Consider the following 23,479-nt stretch of genomic DNA (forward strand, 5'->3'; position numbering starts at 1 on the left):
ACAACGTTATGGTAACCGATCTGCCAACACAAAGTAAAGACAAGCACCCATGCATCACATTGAAAACCGCCCCTATTGTTACTTCCACGGTGTCAATGTACATACTCGTCACAGTAATGGTACTCCTCAAGAAAATGAGTTAAACATAATGTTCGGTTACACCATGCACATCTGATTACTACCACTGCACCACAAACATCACATATGGGATTACTGTCACCACCAAAACAGAATGCCACCGGATTCTCAAATGGAGGTGGCCTTTCGGGAAGATACCCACTCTTAAACCATGCGTATTGGAAGACGTGTCGAAACCTGGGTGAGGACAACTGGTTGTGTGTGAGTGATTGTATTTTGATAATGTTATTGCGTAGGTGGAGATTAATGTGACTGTGTAGTAACAGGACATGATCGGAAAACCGTCGCACGAAATTTTTCCAAATCCTAAATCCATACGCAACTAATGGTTGGAGAGTGCCAGTCAATCCTTTAGGTATTGTGAACAGAGTAATGTTTTTATCCCGTAGTGTCACCTCTCGCATAACAATATCACTATGTCCACTCCACGAATCCAATAGCGGAGCACCGAAACAACCTGTGTTTGGGAAGTACACCTCCTTGAGCCAGGTGATTTGTTGTCAGTTTCCCGATGTAGAGGCTTCAATGAACACATTTGCTGGACGCAACAGTGTTCGGTTGACCTTCAGAACAAGAAAGAGAGGAGACAACACCTCTCCCGCGGCCGAAATAATTGGTTGAATGGTGTAGCTGTGTGTTGTGGATGCAACCGATTGCACAATAGTTACAACTTTCTTCGTTCCCTTAAGAGCTAGGGTGCGACCACTGTGTATTTCTAAATTAAAACCACTTTAAATACATTTGCCACAGAGTACTGTGCAATACATAATTTAACGGTATCCACAAAGCCGTCACGTTCGTTCAGATCATGTTCCCTCTTGCCAGCAGCGTTGCGTGTAACGAATTTGGTGACCTTCCGGGACACGATGTGATGTGTTTTCTTGAATTTCCAAAGCAAAAACCGTGGCGCTGTAAACCGAGGAACGTCCAGTCCAATTCAGCTTTAGCTTGCAGAACCCATCTCCTAATATCAGTATCATGAATTGGAACCTGTGCTTGCACGGCATCACTAAAGTTGTCTAAAACGTATTTGGAAACCTGACACAGCTCTTCTTTCCGTGTTCCTCCTTCACGTATCTGCTCTTCCCATCTTCGTAGTTGCCGTGTTGAGGAAACCTTCTTATACTGATTTAGCACGGTGGTCAGAGACAAACGTCGCTTCTGTCCACTCCTCCAAAAGTCAACTGCTCTTCGTTTATATCCAATGGATACAGTATGTGGTGAACAATGGTCGGTATAGTCTTCTTCCGTGTCGTCATCTGTAACTTTCAAAGTGTATGCATACTTATCGTCTTCCTGGTCGAAGTCCAAGGAAGTAGCAAATTCAACGATGTACGCAGGATCTTCGGTACATCTTTCAATGACGTCCTTCACAATGTCTGCGACATATGCCCCCTCTGCTGTTATAGGAGATGGGCTACTGGCATTAAATGCCTGTATTAAAAGTTTGACCACATTCACTACATTCAACACGGTACCTCCATGCAGAACGGTTGTCCTTATTTTCTTCTGTGAGTTTTTATATACGGGGTCACACGTACGGAATTTGGATTCATGATGTCTTATCGTACATACCATCCTACTACAGCACACCTGATCATTTTGTTTAACTGGCCTCCTGGCACCATTTCACGTTTCCTTAATCTTATCTCTTCTGCTTGTGAGGTATCTCCTGACAGACTGCCCATCGGTGTTACGTCGTAGTAGGTGCGTTGCACATGATTTGTGTCAAGCATGTATCGTGTGTTATGTAACGCATTTTGTCACATTGTATGCTCTCGCGTGGCATATTTGCCTCTCTTCGTCTCCTCGGTGATAGCTGTGTTTGCCAGTGATATGCACTCCATATCTCCAATGCTCCACTTGTATATCTGCCAGTTTTTTTAGCCGAAACAAAAAAACACGTATTTCTTCCTTTGGGCCCTCTATACACCTTCCAAGTTTCATGGAAATCGGAGGGGGACACTTAGATAACCTCCCTTGTAAGTAGATGAACTTATTTCAGTATGTACCTGTCAGAAGTCGGAATACTAAGTGTAATAGATAACGTCATATACTAACATCACTCAGTGTGTGTGTGTGTGTGTGTGTGTGTGTGTGTGTGTGTGTGTGTGTGTGTGTGTATGTGTATGTGTGTGTGTGTGTGTGTTTACATCGAATTCATGCAGAATAGCTAGAAAACATTAATTCTCAGATGATTGCATGTATTGTCTTTGAACCACTAGAATCAGTGCTCGAAATTGGGGGGGGGGGGCTGGGGGAACTTGGCGGATACCATCATCAAAAGAATCATAATGAATTCCCCCAGATAGGATTGATTGATTGCTTTGGTTTATTTGACTTCACTTTCCTGCCACTTTGGCTAATCGCGGAAGTGAGGATTAGTGATGATATGATGAAATTGTTGAAGGGACACTCACATTGTACATCCATGCCAGGATTCGAACCCGGCACCCCTAGAACCGTAGTACGCTGTGCTAACCACTCTGCCACGGAGGCAGGCTTCAGGTAGAATAATTTTCATAAGCATTCCCGCACATACTGTATTGTCTCCATGTTAATCCTTACAAGAATCCTCCACATGAACCGAAATTCGACCATGCCATACCCCCAGCTAAGAATTTCCACTTTGAGCACCGACTTTAGTTTGGTTTGGTTTGAGTTGGTGTTTTAAGTCCACTTTATGCACAGTAAGGCTAATCGGGACTGGGATCCGAACCACTGTGCCATGTGCCTCGACTTGGTATCGAACCCGGAACCCCTTGATTACAAGGCGACGACGCTACCACTGCGCCATCGGGGAGGCCCTTTGACTTTAGTGATGGAGATGTAGTTATAACATTATTTTTTGTCAATAATTGAAGCATTCCACCGAATAACGCTGTATGGCACTTTTTGGAATGTGCTGAATTACCATTGAAATCACCCTGCGGCCCTGCTTCTACAGGCTACAGCTGGCGAGTCATAAGGTCGGATGTTGCTCAAAGATTGATACCGTGTTTGCATAAGGTTTTATGTTGTTTCTACTGTAGTCCAGTAACATACAACAGGTTTTATCCCTTGTTCTCGCATTCACTGAAATGTGCCATACAGTTAGTCGGTGGAATGCTTCAATTATAAGTACGTACTACCAAGTGATACCATGCGTTCTTTCTATATTTTTACCTGAGAAATTAAAGTTTATTTTTCTGTATTTTGATCAAAATTCTTTTGTAAGAAAATATAATGTGGAGTAATATGATGTTATTATACAGATCACAAAAAAATATTCTTGTACTTGAATAAAAATTACATTATGTGCAGATAGGTAAATATTTTGTTGTTACATGGAGATTTCTTGCTAAAGAAATTTCTAAAAATAATCTTCATGCTCATATTATTTTTTCTTAGAGTGTATTATTATTTCAACGGCGGACCCTTGTTTCTGTGAAATCATTAGAAGGGGTGCAATGTGGGTTCAAGGTATTAAATGGGATGACTGTGTCTCTTCCCAAACATTTAGGGGCACAATGAACACTAGGAGCTTCTTAACTGAGGTGGAGTTGTAAGATGGTCACATTTCCTTGTTTTCGTAAAAACTTTATTTGTGAAAATAATTCTTACATTAAAAAGATAATGCAGAAGCATAGTGAAACAAAAGATACGCTTGTCTACGCAGCAACATCTTCGTTGCTCCCTGAGCGTATTCACACCACGCAATAGTCTTCACCTGGAAAGAGAGAACTGTAAATTACATATGCACTTAATCTGTAACAATGTATCGGAAGGAATTAAAAAATACATCTTGTAATGAAACTACTATGCAGAATGTCTCAAAAGTAATAGCGGAAACTGACACAGGTGAAAGTACACGATAATATAAGCAAAAAAGTCTCAGTAAACATGGGTCTGCAAACGAGCTGTTTTCGAGATAATCGCGAATGTGTGGTTGCAAGCCGCCACTGACTTCATTGTTTGTAAACGTCGTCCTAGTTGGTAAAATGATAATAATGTGTGCGAATGTGTGGTTACAAGCCGTCACTGATTGCATTTTGTAAACACCGAGTGTAAAACTCCTTGCGGGTTCCGAGGTTTGCTCTTTGTTTACAAAACATAACATTTCCGAGAGATGGCGTTGGAATCTAACAGGATTTATGCAATCAGTACAAACTCTAGCAATGAGATCTCCAATGACTTGGCTTGTAATCACACATTCGCGATTATCTCGAAAACGACTCGTTTGCAGACCTATGTTTACTGAGACTTTTTTTCTTCTATTACCGTGTTCTTTCATCTGTGTCAGTTTGAGCTATTACTTTTGAGACACCCTGTACATACGATCGTGACAATATAATCCTAAACAATATTATCAATCTCTCAGTCAAGCGTTTATCTCTCGTTTTCGTTTCATTTGATAACTCTACTCTCTCTCTCTCTCTCTCTCTCACACTCACACACAACCTGAAACTAAAAATGAGTGAGAAATATACAGTATATCTCCCTTTCTCTTTAACTCAACTCAATATATACAACCAAATTTGTCTCTCGAAAATTAAGCCGCGGGATAAATACTGTCAGCAAAGAGACGACATGAGAAGTGTTCCTGCATAAATTCATCCTTCTCTATAGGGCAATCAGTTCAAAAGAACCGGCTTATTTCTCGAGTAGATTCTCGGTGCTCTCTGAATCGCACAGCCTTGACACCAGATCGCGCGGGAGAACTCAACTACTCATCCCCCTTCATAACTCAAATTTTTATTTAAAATCTTTCACCGTTTCCGCTTCTCGTCTTTGGAACTCACTGCCCCTCGAAATCCGGAACTCATCTTCAGCATATGTCTTTAAGACACAATTAAAACAATTGATATGATAAGATATTTATTGATACTGATACGAACCCTTGGGCTGTGCGTATCCTACACTATTGTTATATAAACACCCCGCCTTAAACATACACCCCATTGATCATACATTTGGAAACAGAAACATTTGGAAAAGAATTACATATGCACATGTATAAATGGCAATATGGCCCCCTTCTAACATTTGAGATTGTTCATTATCACTAACTTCACAACACTGCACTACACGCTCCACCTATGCCTGAGCCACTGCTGTTCCGTGCTCTTCACCCCTTGCAGCATTCTTCTGCGCTCCCTCCAAACTGCATGTAAATAGGAGCCTAGGGCTTTGATGTTTGCATTCGTTATATTACCCCTCTCCTCCCTAGATACAGCCTGGATAGTCTGCTCGATGCTGTCCCTTGCACTGTCCCCCCATTTGCGTTGTCTGAGGGGCGCCGACCAAACACACTCAGGTAGGATGTGGGTCCTCGTCTCCTCCCTGCCGCATCACGTGTAGATAGCACGACCGTCGGCCCCTTGAGTTTGTGTTGCCTCCACCCCCTAGCAGGAACCAGGCGAATCCACTTCCTTGCTGGTACGTATACGTATTAATGTATCGTTTTCTCCCCCATTCCCCTGGCGGTTGTGCGGCGGCGAGCGTTACCTTCTTCCTACATTCTGCCATGATGTCTTGCCGGCTACTGTCCACAATCTATCCCTTATAATTTGCAAAATCCTAGTTTCGCATCTCCTGCTACTCACTTCTTCCCACAGTTTCCCCAGACCCATTCTGTACAAATCGTCCCTAATCCCACTTGCCCAGTGGCGTGCCAACCCTTCCTCAATCTTCCAGTTTCACAATACAGTTAAGCGCAGAAAAACACTGAAAACCCTTATTCAACGTAATATTACAAATCCCTGACTACTGTCGTGAATATGCGAATGTGTGTGTTTTGTTGTATGCTCGTGAGTATAGGTTAGACTTTCATTCCAGTATGTTTTTTTTTCCCTTTCTTTTTTTTTTTGTAATTTTTCTTCCTTTCTGTTCAATATTTACCTTTTTATGTAATGGTTGTTTTCTAATTTTCATATGCTAAAATTTCGAGGTAAACATGGTTAAGTGGTAGAAAAGGCTACGATAAACAAGATGTAATAAATAAATAAATAAATAAACTCGAATCGGTCAATCGACACCTTCTGGAAACTGGCATCGTCCATTAAAAATTATTTTTTAAAAAATAACAACTTTGATAGTCCATAACAAGATCATAGTTACCTTTGAAATATTGGGAGGGTGAAGCATGGCATGTAATACGCCAATATCTTACATAATACATTTATTCAAATTGCTGGTGGGAGCCACCCCACTGTTCCCCCGCTAACGACGCCCGTGGTCGATAATATAAATTAACCCCAGTTCATTAGTACTAAATATTCTAGCAGAATTACAGAAACAATGAACGGGTTAACATGAAATATTGGGTGTCAAATGCAGCCAGTTCTTCATTATAAGGGTGGAAAATGGCGATACGTGCCGAAGGACTAACATTTTATAATCAATCAATGTTTCCGTATTGTACCCACTTAATCCAAACAATAAATGGTTCCACGAGTTTTAAAAATTTCAAAAAGGAAATTTTTGTGTGAGAGGACATAATGTAGTTGTTATTTGATTATTATTATTGATTATCTACAACTGAACTTCATATCAACGAGTTGATTCAAATTTATGGCGATCTCTCTGGGGGTAAAGGTTAGAAGGCATGGTGCTGATCACACCACCTCCATTATGGCCTAGGTAGAGAATACGTGGGCACCCATATCGCGTGTCTTCAGGGCGTAGTGAAATGCACAGCAAATATATTTGCTTTACCTTAGCACAGTAACCTTTCGCCTAAGCCAGAGGTTCCCAAAGTGTACCCTGGGGCCCTGACAGGTGTTCCAATATTTTCACTGAAATTACACATATTCTAAATATGTGCTTATTTAGTACCTTTTACACATAAAATGTTTCTGAATTTGAAATATGTGTTGTTCCGCCTTACCGGGCCGCTTCTGGCAGAAAAAAAAACAAATAAACAACTAAATAGGCTCGTTAGTCCTGGGTTCCCATTCCGTTCATCACCAGAGCGCTCGAAACCAAAGAATCAATCACAGGCAAGAACTTACTGACTTAATGTTCCAGGGTGATGGCTGAAAACTCGCAGAAATGAGCTTTATACATTTATTTACATTCCTCTAACTTGAGCCCCACGGCAGAACTGCCAAGTGGAAGCTAGAATCGGCGGAACCGTCTCGGGATGCTCTTTCTCATTGGAGGCCACTGGAGACCGAAGATCACTCTCACTTCTGCTATCCGTTTCACGCACACTCTCTTCCTGTCCTCTGTCAGAGGCCATATTCATACTTCCTCCCTCGTCGCAACGGGGACGGCTGAAAGTTCAAATCTTATTAGCTCTTTTAACCTTTTGGGTCCCAAGCGTCTCGATCGAGATACCCAAATGTAACCCTCGCGGTCCCAAGCGTCATAGTTTTTACGTTATACGTTTTACGTTATAACTTTTCTATTTTTGGCTAGAATTTCGATTTTTTCTTCATGAAAATGGAGGGGAAAAGGCGGGAAAAGGGACTTCTCTTTTGCATCTCTTTTCAAGGGAAAATTTTTGCCGACAAAGGAAGACTGGCTTTTTTGTTCTAAAGCAATGCTTTTCACTCCCGCCTAGTAACTGCATTCGAAGGAAGCTTGTTTATCAGTATCGGATGTCAAAATGAAAGTTGTCCGTGCGGGCGCAAGCAGAAGGTGGGGGTGGGGGGAGGGGGAAGACTGGTTGTTGAATCTGCGTTGTCAGAATGGAATTTCAAGGCGCGCTGAAGGAAACCTTTGTTTTTGAGCACAAGTGTTCCAGAAGTTGCAACGCAGGTTACCCTGCATTGTCTAAAAATAGAATTTTAAGCAGCTGCAAGAATGGGCGCTCATTTTTCACTGCGTTCTAGCTTTTCGTTTGTGAAAGTTGTGCGTAGCTGTGTGTTGTTTTGTGCCCAAGTGCGAGGACACTTTTTGAGTTAAGTGACAGACTTCCAAGGACTTTTTTGTCATCTACGTGTTTTTCTTGTGGTGTGAAAAGTGATAATTTCTATGTGCATTTTTTTAACTTTTCATATCATTTTTTTCGGGGACGGAGGTGGGGGAGAAACCCCATTTTTAAAAAAAGTATTTTTCAGGGGATTTCCACCTTTCCCCCTCCATATGTACGCCGAATGTGCATAAATTATATATCGTCTGAATCTGTGATTCATTCTGCGTACAATGGTATATCTTTCATATCTCTAGGGCATTTAGTTTCTGAGCTATAGTCATTTCAATGTAACTCTGCATTTCCCTCAATTCTGAAGCTTGAGACCGTGGCGTACAAGCCTTTCGTTTCAGTGGTACAACTCGCGTTTCATTGGTCATATGACAATGGTGTAAATAATTTTCTGTTTCTTACATGCCAGCGATAATTTATATGTGCATTTTGAACTTTTCATATCCTTTTTTCGGGGGGGGGGGAGAAACCCCATTTTTTAAAAAAAAATATTTTTCAGGGGATTTCCCCCCTTTCTCCCTCCACATGTACGCCGAATGTGCATAAATTATATATCGTCTCAATCTGTGATTCATTCTGCGTACAACGGTATATCGTTCATATCTCCAGGGCAAAAAGTCTCTGAGGTAAAGTCATTTCAAAGTACAGCTGCATTTTGAAGCTTGAATCAGTGGAGTGCCGACCATTCCTTTTGGGGGTACAACTCACGCTACATTGGTCATATGATAATAATGCAAATATTTTTGTGTTCCTTACATGTCAGCGATCATTTCATGTGAATGTCGACACTGTCATGTACTTTTTTCTTTGGAGGGGAGGGGGGACCACATCTTTTTTTTCCGAAATTTTGGAATTTTGAGAGTTAGCTCCCCCCCCCCCCCTGCCACATATACGCCGAATTTGCATAAATTTCATATAGTCTGAATCTCTGGTTCATTCCGCGTACAACGGTATATCACTCATCTCTCTAGGGCAATTAGCCTCCGATCTACACTCATTTAATTGAAACTCTGCATTTTGCTCAAAATCGGTTCGGTAACAAGGAGGTTACATGTGAAAATGGCCTTGGGAGTCAATTAAACTACATTGAACCATGAAAGAACCCCAAGCATGCAGAGTTATACACAAAGCACAAAAAAAGAAACAAAAAACAAATACTGTTTGTAACAGTGTTTACTTTTTAACTTAAGGCAATCAACGTAACCACACTAACTTAGCGTTGTAAGTGTTACATAGGCCTAGATTCTGACTTGGGCGCCGCGGGTAAATCCTGAAGACTAAGGGCGCCGTGAAACGAAAAGGTTTGGGAAGCCCTGGCCTAAGCTGTATCTATACCCTGTCCCCGGAAGTCTGTGAAACAAACAAACTAAAACAATTCCTTTGCGTAAGTAGTGACTTTAGAGGGCTGGACAGATCAACGAGTAGGAGGAAAATGGATTGCATGGAGGGGGCAACGCGACTTCTACTTCCAGTCGTTTGCAGCAGCGCGCACCGCTATGCTTCACCCACTCACTTTCTCCCCTTCTCTACCGTTATGCGCGGTACTGCGTAACAGACACCTAGAACGTAGTATAAATCTAGAAGAACTGCAAGTTGACTTGTACAGTAAAACCTGGTTAATCCGGACTCCGATAAGCCGGACTTCGCTTAATCCGGACAGGCAAAAGGGGAAAAAAGCAGAATGCAAGGTTCTAAATGTGGCTAGAAGTCAACAATAGAACTTCCCAAAGAAAAGGCAGTCAACCACTGATCAAATTCTGTTTCTCGCAGACTTTGTACTGTACTGTATAGTGTATTTAGGCCTATTCCCTTTTAATACACCATAATAAACGTGCTTTTGTTGCTATAAACGGAGTTTTAATGCACTTTCTACTGTTCTTTTAGGCTATTTCAGTTAATCCGGACTTTCGTTAAACCGGTCAACTTATCCCCCCCTCAGTCCGGATTAACGAGGTTTTACTGTATTAGTATTAGACCACACGCTCTTTCTTCGTACGTACCAGTCGTTTGGACTATCCAGTCTAAGTACTCTGTCACTCTCGTATATACTGCAGGAGTATTTTCTTCCGCACATCCGATTCCGTAGCTGACAATGCCTATCTGTTGAACTCTATTTGTGCTCTGGTCCATCCAAACCATTGGACCTCCTGAGTCGGTCTGCAAGAATTAAGAACGGAAAGAAGATTGTTATTCTATTATTTTATACGCCTTTTATTAGTGCTACTAGTTGCCAATAGCTCCTTGGGAAATACATGCTAATATCACCAAACCTAACCTATCCACGCAGGCATATAATAGCTGAAATAAGCATATAAATGTGTTAGGCAGTTTAAATTTTGTCTATTTCAGCTATTATATGCCTGCATGGATAGGCTAGGCAGGTTAGGTTTGGTTCTGTTAGCATGTATTTCAAAGTTGCTAAGGCTGTCCCTAGCCGCACCTTAATTTCCAAATTCTCCCACTAGATGGTACCCTTATTTAAAAGCCAGTATATTAAACTTTTTTAAGTTTCAGTACAACTTACAAGAAGGAACAATTACAATAAAGGGGTGTTTTAATGTAAGTAATATTTGTTGAAAACGAAAAATTTGTTAATCTTTTAAGTCGATTAGTATAGAATGTTGTATTGCAAGTTCTTTGCTTTTCTTACTTCGTGTTAGAGTTGAAATTTACGAGTATTCTCTAACGAAAATACAATGTGAAAATCAGATATGCATTTTCTTTGAAAATACCGCAATAATATAAGACTTTTCAGAGCAAGACCCCATAAAATAGCTTTTGAGATTAAAGTTGGCGAATATATTTCAAAATAAAAGATGTTATCTTTTAATAAATTTCATAACGGTCGTTATGGTTATATAGCGTGTCATTTCCATCATTTTCGAGGGCGCTGAATTCGATGAAACTGCTTAAAATTACATAAATTTAAAATTTAATCTTAAAATTAAAATTTAATTCTTCCCCAAAACTAATAAGAACAAAAGTAATGTACAAGTGTGGTAAAGGTAATTTTTAATATCAGATTTTATGTATTTCAACTCTCCCTAATCACAAAGCTGCCAGAGTGGACATACAGCGTGTCAATAAGATGGTAACGGCGAACCACAGAAACGTATAGATGCATCAAAACAAGCAACTTGCCTCAGTAACATTTTGATGTGTCGTTTTGACGCTATGAAAACGATTTGCCGCCTATATGCTAGCAACCCAACATAGCATCTGATTACGTCTGTGACGTTCTTCCTCTTGATACAGCGTGTGCCACCGTTTGCAACGAACACATATTCTACGAAAAATTAATAACTACCCACCACCAAGCACAGACAACACGTCAGTAAATAAAAAATGCACTTTCACTGTGTTCTGATGCGAAAATTTTATATGGATAGTTTTTCTGATACAGAGGGTAACTATAGAGAGGAAAAGAAAAGTGTACCTTTAATTTTTAATCCGATAGTAGGCACAAACCTATTCGTAAATTCTTACCTGGCATGCATCCTTATCGTCAGCGTAAGCACATATTTGTTTCTCGTTCACCCGTGAACCGTACGTTTGATTGCACTTATTATTGCTTATCACCGGAATGTTCACTTCCAGCAACTTATCCGAGGTCGGTCCACCAAAGGAGGTCGTGCCCCATCCTGCGAAAAGAAACACCATTTGCAAACTGCCCTTCGAAAAGAAAAATGTATGTATAGGGTAGTGTTTGAAAGTAACAGTTACTTCTTCTGGGGAATTCTAATTGTAACTAGCTAAGTAAGTAACTGGTTACTTTTCTGCATTAGTAGCAACGTTATCAACAGTTACTTTACGACACCTAAATTATTACCTGGAAAATTTGTAATATGGGGAGGAAGAGCTAAATTTGGCAACCCTGTTTCTAGCTATGTATCTGCTCTGGATGCTAAGATGAAAGAATTTTCGTGGAATCGCCTAAGACAAGGAAACTTTACTTTGTTGCTAAATTTAGAACATCACGTCTTATTGCAATTCGTAATTTCAAATTCCACTTGAAGAATTCAGTGATTTGTTCCATGTCCCACTCCATAAAACCGCACACGTGTGTGTGTGTGTGTGTGTGTGTTTGTGTGTGTGTGCGTGTGTGGGTGTGTGTGTGTGTGTGTGTTCCCGAGGGGGCTGGAATTGAAAAGGTTGCTATTACATAGCGGCGTTCCAGGACGGGCAGAGTACACAATAAAAAATATAAAGTACGGGTAATAACGATTCTTAACATTCGTTTTAAAAGTTATTTAAACTTTTTTAAATTTGCCACTTTGGCTTTTCCCGAGTTCTTTACTGGTTTCATTTAAACATTTTGAGTGTCTCAAAATTTCGGGAGGGGTTTTAGCCTAATCAGGTCCCCCGCCATGCACGCCTATGCCAGGTGCAAATTTATAAAATTTCGGCCCTTAGGCTATCCTCTGTCTTGTGCCCTACCGACATTATATTATTATTATATTATTAATAATAATAGTTTTATCATCATGGTAGTTCACATCCATTAATTGCATGCTGTGTATTAATATAGGGAACGGAACTTTATGTGCTAAAAAACTCAGAAATATTTTTTTTTTATGTGTCATAAATGTCGAAAATATGTGATAAAAACAGAAAAATATGTGACAAAAATAAAAAACATTTGGTAACAAAAACAAAATATTAGATGCATTTTAAACACCTGAAATCAGTTTCTAAATGCTTACCTCTTAGCGAGCTATTTTTTGGAAGAGTTGCAGTGAATCACCATAGTTTTTCCAAATTCTCCATTGTAAATCTGTGACGATTATCTCTAAAAAGCATCTTATATTGTGAGAAAAACGCTCCACGTCACAAGAAACAATTCTTGCATATTTGAAGCACGAAATGCCACTAACGCTGAAGTTTTCCAAAGCTTCCTCTTCCTCTACTTGACCTTCCAAAACACGTGCAATTTGGTACAAAGTTTGAATACCTTGATTTTTCCCAAAACTTTCTGTACATTTAGATATTAGCACTTGTGCGTTAGATCCAGTGGGGGTAATTTTTTCCACCAATAGGATCGTAGGCGAGGTGCCAGAAGTCTGCCAGACAAAACAAACCTAACACTCTCGAATGAAAGAGGTTGCGGAGAATAAACATTTTTCCTTCGAGGGTTTCGAGGTAGCTGAAGTAAATGAGCGATTTTATTTATTTAAAATGAAAATTCGCAAAATATGTATTTACATACGGAAAACTGGAAAATATGTGTTTTTATGTCAAATAAAATTTGCTGTGTTGACATATAAGGCTATGATCAGAATTTTGGCAAAAACGAGGGTCTCTATCTTATCGCAGAAAAAGAACATTTATTTATCTAAAGTTCCGTTCCCTATAATAATAACACTTAAAAACTTACACATCTGATTATAAATTATTGATTCAACTTCGATAAAACAGATATAACAAGAGAACGCTCAGCTAAAACTCTTTCCTTCCGACTTTCATGGCAGCAAACTGTTGAATGAGAGACGCAAAGCATTTTTCTTAGGACATCAATATTTGCTGTGAAGGATGCTGAACTAGAAAGTGTGGTATCCGACGCTGAAATTGAGGGCACTTATAATTCTTTCTAGAACATCGAACAACCGCTCTCCACTGGCATTTAATAGTACAATACTCACAAAATTTCTCAGAGGTATGTCAAGATTTGGGAAAGCATTGTTAAATGTTTTATGTAAGAAGTTATTTAAACGCTAAATGCTTTTCTTTTCTAAATTTCTTTCATGAAATAAATAATTAAAAGGGCTTGACAAGTTTTTCTTATTTTTCACAATATTAATGAATTTTGATGGCCGATGGTAGTATTTGTTGCTTCTGCTCTTTCAGCGTTTCATTTGTTCAGGGTCCAGGAATTTTAAATAAATTCAATTCCGGTCCACGAGAGAAAATCAGCAAGCGTAAATGGGTTCTGGACCGTAAAGAACCTTTTCATTTGTAAAGTACTTCAATTCGGTCCAGGAATCATTGTTCCGGATCAATTAAAATTTTTTCTCAATGAAACAATACGCAACTTGTACCGAATTTAAATTCTGCAAAAAAAAAATGTTTCGGTCCTGCAGCGGAACCCAATAGAACCCATTACAATTTATAGGCTCCTGGACCTTAACACGCCTGCATTTGTGTGCGCCCCTTCCTGGACTTGCGGCCCCTAGGCAATAGCCTAGAACCCCCCACCCCCTGAATCACACGAAGCTAGATCTCCTGCTGTATTATCCAGTTGGACTTGGACTAGTTGTGTGGCACTGGCTCATCTGCTAGCTATGACCTCACACGATACTTGTTACTGTACTTGCCGGTATACTTTTGTTCCCACAAGGCGTTGCGCAGAGCAGACAAGGATGGACGAGCGATTTTCAGATAAGAAAAGTATGTGCTAGAAATTGGCTCGAAAGAAAATACGGTAATCAATGTGTACTGAAAAAACTTTTTAATGAACTCGGGTATGTATATGAAATACATGAGATTCGCAGTAATTATTCATTATTAAAATTCTTCAACCAAATATGCCAAAGATTTATTACACTAGATTTTAGTAATCGGAGAATAACATTTGCCGTCTACAAATCACATCACTTTGAAAAAAATCTTAAATATTAATGAACAAGATCTGATACTTTCTATTTTATCGAGCTGCGAACAAAAACAACCAAGCTCAGAAACCGCAGACAAAGAACTTTCCCTTGCCAACTCACAGATTATCTTCACATGCCTAAACTTTGGCTCTGATTGACTGTTCCAAAGAATCTAGCAGAGAAAAAGTCAGGTAAAGTGCTCCCCTGTGCTTTGCACCACGCCATGAAGGCGTGTCTGGGGTATGGAGTTAGGGACCCACGCTTTCTTGATCACGGCCAAAGGTAGAGATGATGTGATCAGCACCACTGCTCTCGCCGCCTTTACGCCCCAGAATTTCCTCCAGGCACCCACTTTATATGACGCAGGGTGGGCGCCGGAGCCACTTGTACAGTCACGGACACTTCTGGGTTGTAACGACCTTATTGAAGAAGCTCTGAAGCAAGCCATCCATGTCTGACCACCAAGCGCCTTGTGACTAGACAACCCAACCAGCATTGCTATTCTGCGGCTTGTATACCAGTCACGGGTATACATCTCTGTAAATTGAGTAGTGATGCCAAAGAGAAATACGAGATGAAGATTGTCGATCGTAATGTCTCGTATTCTCGACATTAAATAATACTCGGTCCACGTTACGTTCCATTATTTAATGTTGTTTGGGAACGAACCTGACGGACTGGGTTTATATTTTCACTCCTTGCATTACAGTAAATTCCATATTTTACAATTATATTAATGCTTTGAGTCCTCCTCCGTAGTCGAGCGGGTTAAGGCGTTCACTCGTCTTGAGATCGTTCGCTGCGGCCTACGTATAGGGCCGGTGGCGACCCACCATGCATCGTGAGGAAATTGGGAAGCTCCGAGTGAGTGAGCGTAACCTGGTCAAGAAGACCTACAATAACGTCGGGCTGATCACCGTCACCCCAACACTGGTCTGAGACCTCCACGCTATAACAGGTGACGGCGGAACAGTGTGGGAGGGAGACCAGCACTCGGTAGGTAAGCCAAGGCCCGTCAAGGGCTGTAGCGCTGTGGGGTTATGGTTATTAATGCTTTGAACGAAAATAATGCCCAGAAAAAACATCGAACACACGTTCACACCATTCTTCTCACACACATGCACGTGAAAACAAACACACAAAGCTAAGTTTTAACTTCCAAGTGAATGTCCAAATAACAGTAAATGGAGAAACACGATGTGCGAAACATGGGATTTTTCACAGAAAGAATGCGTCTATTTGTGACATACGTGGTTTCTATTAATAGACAATGAAACAATTATGAGACAAATTAACAAGCATTTTCGTCTTCAGGTGTTGAGGAAGGAAACAGACTGACTCGAAAAATGAAAACATGGTGTTATTGATAGAGTGTTGGTTAGCGTACAGAGCCTTCATCAGTAAGGTCTAGGTTCGATCCCCACCAAGGACAATTTTTTTCTTTTTTTTTATTAGTGAAGAAGTATATAATATTGTTTCCTAGGTTTTTTGACGTAAGGATACACATTAAATTTGTTCGTTTAATCTGTATTTTCATTATTCTAATAAGTTCTCTATCACAAGGGGATATAGAGATTCTCTATCTAGGCGATGGATATCTTCTCAATGGTTCCGTAGCTACGATTCTCCAGTCCCTTCCACCCACTTGTCTTATTTATTTACTTCATTCATATCAACTCACGAAATACCATGAATCTAACGAAAACAGTTAGAACAAGAAACACACCTCGCGTCGAAGGTTCCAGACTCGAGTTCTGGCTTTTTTTTTTTTTGCGAGCGTAATTATTCTTGTGTGTCTGTTTATCATCTTTGTCAAAAAAAAATTCCTCATTATTGCCGTGATTAACCTAGGGAGAGACCAAAGCGACTGAAATAACAAAAGTACAGAAAATGCAAGACACATCTGCCTAGGCATGTTATACCTTGGGAATTAGCAATCTGAAAATTAACTTGCGTTTCAGTCGACTACTTGCGAAAGAGTTTCGTGTTGTCACGTTTGGAGTGTTGGTTATCGTGTCGGACTAGCATGCGGACAACCCGAGTTCGAGCCCAGCGGAAGGAAAGTTGTTTTTTTTTTTTTTTTGTCTAATTTCATCCAACCTTATTTATAAAACTGAGGTTTCTGCAAAACCTTTTGAATTGCATGCCACTTCGTATGTTGGTAATCTGAAAGCAGCAAAGATGAAAATTTGATGTTCCGAAGCGACGATGTATTTGTGTATGTGTTGAAAAGAATCAGTTATTTATTAGCGAAAAACATGCAGCCACGTGATCATTAAGAACGCTTCCTAGTTGTCAGTGCTAATATGGCAGTAGCTACATTCTGTCAACACACACCAACTTTCACGTTTCCCGTAAAATGATTACCTTTCCACGTTTCAAAATCATGAGTGCTGTCTAAAGCAATACTTTGATATTTGCGTTTGCATGTTCGAATCTAAAGTAATACGAAACTTTTTTCCCCAGCAAATGACATTGAAACCATTAATAACTGTTTGCAATGTGATATTGAAATCATATGTGGAAAGAATAAAAATGGAGAATTTCGCTTAAAACAACTTATAAATATATTAAATTATGTGGATACTTGATGCACGATCAGAGAGCCTGAATGTTGCATTGAAAACTGCAGAGAACAATGACTGACTTATGAACAGTGAAAGGTTTTTCCATGCTCCAATGGGATTTTATTTATAACTATAAATACACAAGGGAGAAGGACACAGGTTGGTATGATGAACTAAATTGTAAACTAAAAGTTGTAATTGAAGAAACAAAACACGTTCACGGTTAAAAATAGGACATTCAATTTCAGGCACATTACACTAACTGAAAGACTATTTTCAAAATTAATAATATTTGGATAACCGGCAAATCCAAACTTGATGTTAACCACGTAATGCACTTGATAATCAAAGAAACATAATTTTTCTTGAGCATGCCCTTTATTTTGTGCCTTGATTGTTGAAATAATACGTTGAAACGAGCAGTAGTATGTTTTAGAGTGTGTTTAGAATCTCTTGTGTACTGCATGGGAATACTGAAGTCATTTTAGTTTCCTATTCAAATAACAATTATTCAGTGTAATCTTTAAACAGGAAATCCTTTGTTTCTTTGCAGCTGTTCATGACAGAAATTCAATTGCAAGACAAGTTACCAAATTAGCAATAGTTCTCTTACACATTTGTGGTATGTTCTTGTCTGCCTTATACCGGATGATGAAGGAAGCAGATATAAAAGATAGACAATTACTGTTCTTGGGTAGCTCGTCCTGCTTTTGTCAGAAAACCTGATCAGCATACTGAACCAAGCCAGCACACGAGATACGACTTCAATAATATAATTCCGTTTCTGTGGTCAAATAACTCCAAAGAATGGCAATAAAATTGTCAGCGTGATGAGACGGAGAAATAATTTCCTTTTATCTTACGTTATACTCTGTCTGTATACCTAGTGTGGTTTGTCTGTCCCAAAGCTGAAGACAAACCTCTGTCTGTTGTAACGCGTGGCATGTTTTCTTCCAGCTTACAAATCACGTAAAATACCTTCCTTCACTTCAGTGTGCTGGTTCTGCAGTCACAAGGTCATGTCGACTGATAAGCAAATTACCACGTGACTCCGGGGCCAACTGTCAGCACCGCAGAGAAGCTTCAGTAACTTTTGCGAGGTTCTTTCTAGTCCTTGACAGAGCGCATGCTCCGTAATTATGTGCAGAAAACCCATGTTTTCTGTGTATCAAATTTACGTACGTTTGGATTGTGTGCTCAAATGTTGCAGTAAACATAACTCCGTGACACACAACAACTATTACAAGCGCTTCAAAGATTAGAAACTTAGCAAGCGTTACTCAGTCATAAGACGATTAGATTGTCCGACTAACAGAAGACCAGGTGTTGGGGTGGTAGCGTGTTAGTTTGACACGCAGGAGATACTGGGTTCGATTCCCGTTTTATTGCCTCCAATTTTTTTCTTTACTCGAGCGACTATATATTTTAATTTATTTATTGCGAACATCCTTATTTTATTTGCTGTGCGAATTGTTGAATTTTGAATTGAATTTTGTTTTCCAAACGATTACGATTATTTCTTGTGAATAGTATTATATGTATTTCTGGATCATTTTCTCGAAAGAAATGTATACTTTTCGCCAGGCATAACATTTTATTGAGTATGTTTGTAAAATGATGAGAAATGTGAAAAAAAACTATCGTGAAAAATAATTTTCACAAATAAAATTTAAAATGGTAAAGTAAAGATTTCCACCCCAAAATAAAGTAAAAATGTATTTAACTTTTACTCCAATAAATTATTAAATAAAATGCAATAATTAGTTGCTCGAGTTATTTAAAAAAAATAGGGCAATAGAATGGGAATCGAACTCAAAGCCTTCTTTACGTGAAACTTATCCGCTACCACGGGGCCACTTGACCACTTGAAAATCATGTAATAACTTCGCCTCATCAAGGCACTTGGAACTTATCGAAACCTTCAAGCGCTTTTCCTCGATTTTTCTTATTTTTAAGTCCACTTTATGCACAGTAAGAAAACTGGATCTATAGTTTAAAGTGGGATTCCAACCACTTGTGCCTAAACCGCGTATCAAACTTTTCCTCGGGAATTGTTGGCTAACGTGCGATATTACCAATACTCGGTTCGGGCATGGATGTGGGTGTTTGTCCCAATGAGAATACAGATAGAGGAAATTGACATGTGTGACAACTGACAAAAATGTGAAGAACGGGGATACTATTAATTTTGAAAATACTCTTTCAGTTAGTGTAATGTGCCTGAAATTGAATGCCCTATTTTTGACCGTGAACGTGTTTTGTTTCTTCAATTACAACTTTTAGATTACAATTTAGTTCATCATACCAACCTGTGTCCTTCTCCCTTGTTTATTTATAGTTATAAATAAAATCCCATTGGAGCATGGAAAAACCTTTCACTGTTCATAAGTCAGTCATTGTTCTCTGCAGTTTTCAATGCAACATTCAGGCTCTCTGATCGTGCATCGTACGTATCACATCAGGTATTCACATAATTTAATATATTTATAAGTAGGGAACGGAAGTTGATGACCTAAAAAATATAGGTATATGACATATAGAATATACTAAAAAATTGAAAAAATGACCATTAAATTTGTTAGTTTCAGGTTAAAAATTGAAATGAAAATGAAATTAAACAAAATGCAATCTTGCTTAAAAAAAGGGCACCAAATGATAGCACAAGCACATTCAATTAAAATATGCAATGAGGATTTCCAATGGAAACAGGGTCTAGATATGGTATTTCCAGCCTCTCCTTATCTCATCTTAAATCTGAGTTTACCCCAGACGGACACCTAGTGGTTTCTCCCTGCACAAAAAAGACTGTCACCAGTTCAGTTTTCTTTTGCTCGTAAATTGCAATCCTGCCAGATATATATAGGCATATATTCACCTTGGTGAAATGATTCAAGAATATTACCAAAATTAAAGAAGTGACAAAATATGATGAAACAATATACCGATTATTGCGAAAAATGACGATAAAATGCCGAAAATCGGGGAAAATTACCTAAAACCTGACAAATGCAAAAACATGCACTTCAAAATTACCTTTTTTGGGTTCTAGATGAAGTGTAATATTGTGTATATTTAATGGGCATCGTGTCCGAGATGTCAGAAAAAAGATGATATTTCATCAACTTCCGCTCCCTATTTATAAGTTGTTTTAAGCGAAATTCTCCATTTTCATTCTTTCCATATATGATATTAATATCACATTGCAAACAGTTATTAATGGTTTCAATGTCATTTGCTGGGGAACAAAGTTTCGTATTACTTTAGATTCGAACATGCAAACGCAAGTATCAATGTATTGCTTTAGACAGCACTCATGATTTTGAAACGTGGAAAGGTAATCATTTTACGGGAAACGTGAAAGTTGGTGTGTGTTGACAGACTGTAGCTACTGCCATATTAGCACTGACAACTAGAAAGCGTTCTCAATGATCACGTGGCTGCATGTTTTTCGCTAATAATTAACTGCGTTTTTTCAACACATACACAAATACATCGTCGCTTCGGAACATCAAATTTTCATCTTTGCTGCTTTCAGATTACCAACATACGAAGTGGCATGCAATTCCAAAAGGTTTTGCAGAAACCTCAGTTTTATAAATAAGGTTGGATGAAATTAGACAAAAAAAAAACAACTTTCCTTCCGCTGGGCTCGAACTCGGGTTGCCCGCATGCTAGTCCGACACGATAACCAACACTCTAAACGTGACAACACGAAACTCTTTCGCAAGTAGTCGACTGAAACGCAAGTTAATTTTCAGATTGCTAATTCCCAAGGTATAACATGCCTAGGCAGATGTTTCTTGCATTTTCTGTACTTTTGTTATTTCAGTCGCTTTGGTCTCTCCCTAGGTTAATCACGGCAATAATCAGGATTTTTTTTTGACAAAGATGATAAACAGACACACAAGAATAATCACCCTCGCAAAAAAAAAAGCCAGAACTCGAGTCTGGAACCTTCGACGCGAGGTGTGTTTCTTGTTCTAACTGTTTTCGTTAGATTCATGGTATTTCGTGAGTTGATATGAATGAAGTAAATAAATAAGACAAGTGGGTGGAAGGGACTGGAGAATCGTAGCTACGGAACCATTGAGAAGATATCCATCGCCTAGTTAGAGAATCTCTATATCCCCTTGTGATAGAGAACTTATTAGAATAATGAAAATACAGATTAAACGAACAAATTTGATGTGTATCCCTTCGTCCAAAAACCTAGGAAACAATATTATATACTTCTTCACTAATAAAAAAAAGAAAAAAATTGTCCTTGGTGGGGATCGAACCTAGACCTCACTGATGAAGGCTCTGTACGCTAACCAACACTCTATCAATAACACCATGTTTAATTTTTCGAGTCAGTCTGTTTCCTTCCTCAACACCTGAAGACGAAAATGCATGTTAATTTGTCTCATAATTGTTTCATTGTCTATTAATAGAAACCACGTATGTCACAAATAGACGCATTCTTTCTGTGAAAAATCCCATGTTTCGCATATCGTGTTTCTCCATTTACTGTTATTTGGACATTCACTTGGAAGTTAAAACTTAGCTTTGTGTGTTTGTTTTCACGTGCATGTGTGTGAGAAGAGTGGTGTGAACGTGTGTTCGTTGTTTTTTCTGGGCATTATTTTCGTTCAAAGCATTAATATAATTGTAAAATATGGAATTTACTGTAATGCAAGGAGTGAAAATATAAACCCAGTCCGTCAGGTTCGTTCCTAAACAACATTAAATAATGGAACGTAACGTGGACCGAGTATTATTTAATGTCGAGAATACGAGACATTACGACCGACAATCTTCATCTCGTATTTCTCTTTGGCATCACTACTCAATTTACAGAGATGTATACGCGTGACTGGTATACAAGCCGCAGAATAGCAATGCTGGTTGGGTTGTCTAGTCACAAGGCGCTTGGTGGTCAGACATGTATGGCTTGCTTCAGTGTTTCTTCAATAAGGTCGTTACAACCCAGAAGTGTCCGTGACTGTACAGGTGGAAACAATCCCGTCGGGGATCGAACCAGGGTCTCTCGCGTGGTAGTCAAGATGCCCTAACACCTTCTTTTTTGTAAAAATGAATACCCACAATCGGTAGCATCATCGGTTTTCTCAAATTTTCACGTGTCCATTTTCTCTACATTCTCAGTATTCGCATTTGGACAAACACAAACATCCATGTCCGAATCGGGATTCGTACCCGGGACCCCTGACATTGCAGCGCGCTGTGCTAACCACTCCGCCATGGTGGCCGACAAACGACTGAGCTACCGCGGCTATGTAGCAGAGAATGCCAGTTAGAACACGGTCTACTCGTCAAAACCAGTCCAGCAGCCAGCCTGGCAGCCATGATTTCCAGACCCAGTCCAGCGCCAACTAGGGCATTCTTACTGGAAATCCAGTACCGTGCGATTCGGCCTTTATAATTGAATGCAGACAAATAACATCAGAAAACCTTACCCAATATCGTCGTCATGGCTCCGGTGAATGAGTCCCCTTGAAACAGGAAGGGCAAACAGACTGGCTTCACATTGTCATTGAACTGAATCGGCTGCAACAGACGAACCAATGCAATGTCGTTGAAGTTGAAGACGGTATCGTACTCCGGATTGGCGATGAACCTTGCGGCCCTGTACACCTTGGCAGTGTTGGTGTCCGAGCCGGTGCTGATGTCGTGGTCGCCGACGAGGACCGCCGTTTCGTTCGGGAGCCGCCTCAGCAGGCAGTGGGCCGCCGTCATCACATAGTTCTGGCTGATGATGGATGCGCCACAGAAGAGCCCGGTGGGGTCCACCAGGGCGCTCATGAAGGGCCACTCGTTCACGCCAGTCTCCGTTCCCCCAACTATGCGCATCTGGAAGATACAGGATTGTTATAAATTAGCTCCCTGATTTTGAATTAGGATAACTAAGGAGGTTCTTATGACTATATGTCTTTTCTAATCTTACGGCGGCCAGTCCTAGTTATGGCAAGGAAAGTGGGGAGCGGGGATTACGCCGCAGACGAACCAGACAACAGCAGTGGCGCCGAGAATTACGACGCGGCAGAAAGAAGTACTACGTGAACCTCGTTCTACTGGCTGCTGCGTTTCTTATCGTGCTGGATTGGTCGCTTCCCCGCTCCCCACTCCCCTTGCCAGCATTAGGATCTGCCGCCGTAACAGTAGAAAAGGCTTTTAGAGACCTTGATTTTTCGTAAATGTGATAACACCCAAAATTTTTAACTTCTGCAAAACTCGAATTTGGCATAAAATGCGAAATGTGGCCATTTTCGTGAAAC

At 39.8% G+C, this 23,479-nt stretch overlaps 1 protein-coding gene across 1 annotated transcript in view; it reads right to left on the bottom strand.

Moving 5' to 3' along the window:
• Window positions 1-3,566: 3,566 nt before the first annotated feature.
• Window positions 3,567-23,479, bottom strand: part of LOC145980280 (venom serine protease 34-like) — a 33,138-nt gene continuing 13,225 nt past the window's right edge. Inside the window, exons 2-5 of the mRNA XM_083113291.1 lie at window positions 22,661-23,054; window positions 11,534-11,688; window positions 10,048-10,204; window positions 3,567-3,847 (exon numbers count right to left, since the gene is read on the bottom strand). Of these exons, the coding sequence (XP_082969417.1) occupies window positions 3,825-3,847; window positions 10,048-10,204; window positions 11,534-11,688; window positions 22,661-23,054 (729 nt within the window). The 3' untranslated portion in view covers window positions 3,567-3,824. The remainder of the gene's footprint in view (window positions 3,848-10,047; window positions 10,205-11,533; window positions 11,689-22,660; window positions 23,055-23,479) is intronic.

Source organism: Lepisma saccharinum, chromosome 27, assembly GCF_977018435.1.
Source record: "Lepisma saccharinum chromosome 27, izLepSacc3.1, whole genome shotgun sequence".
NCBI lineage: Eukaryota > Metazoa > Arthropoda > Insecta > Zygentoma > Lepismatidae > Lepisma > Lepisma saccharinum.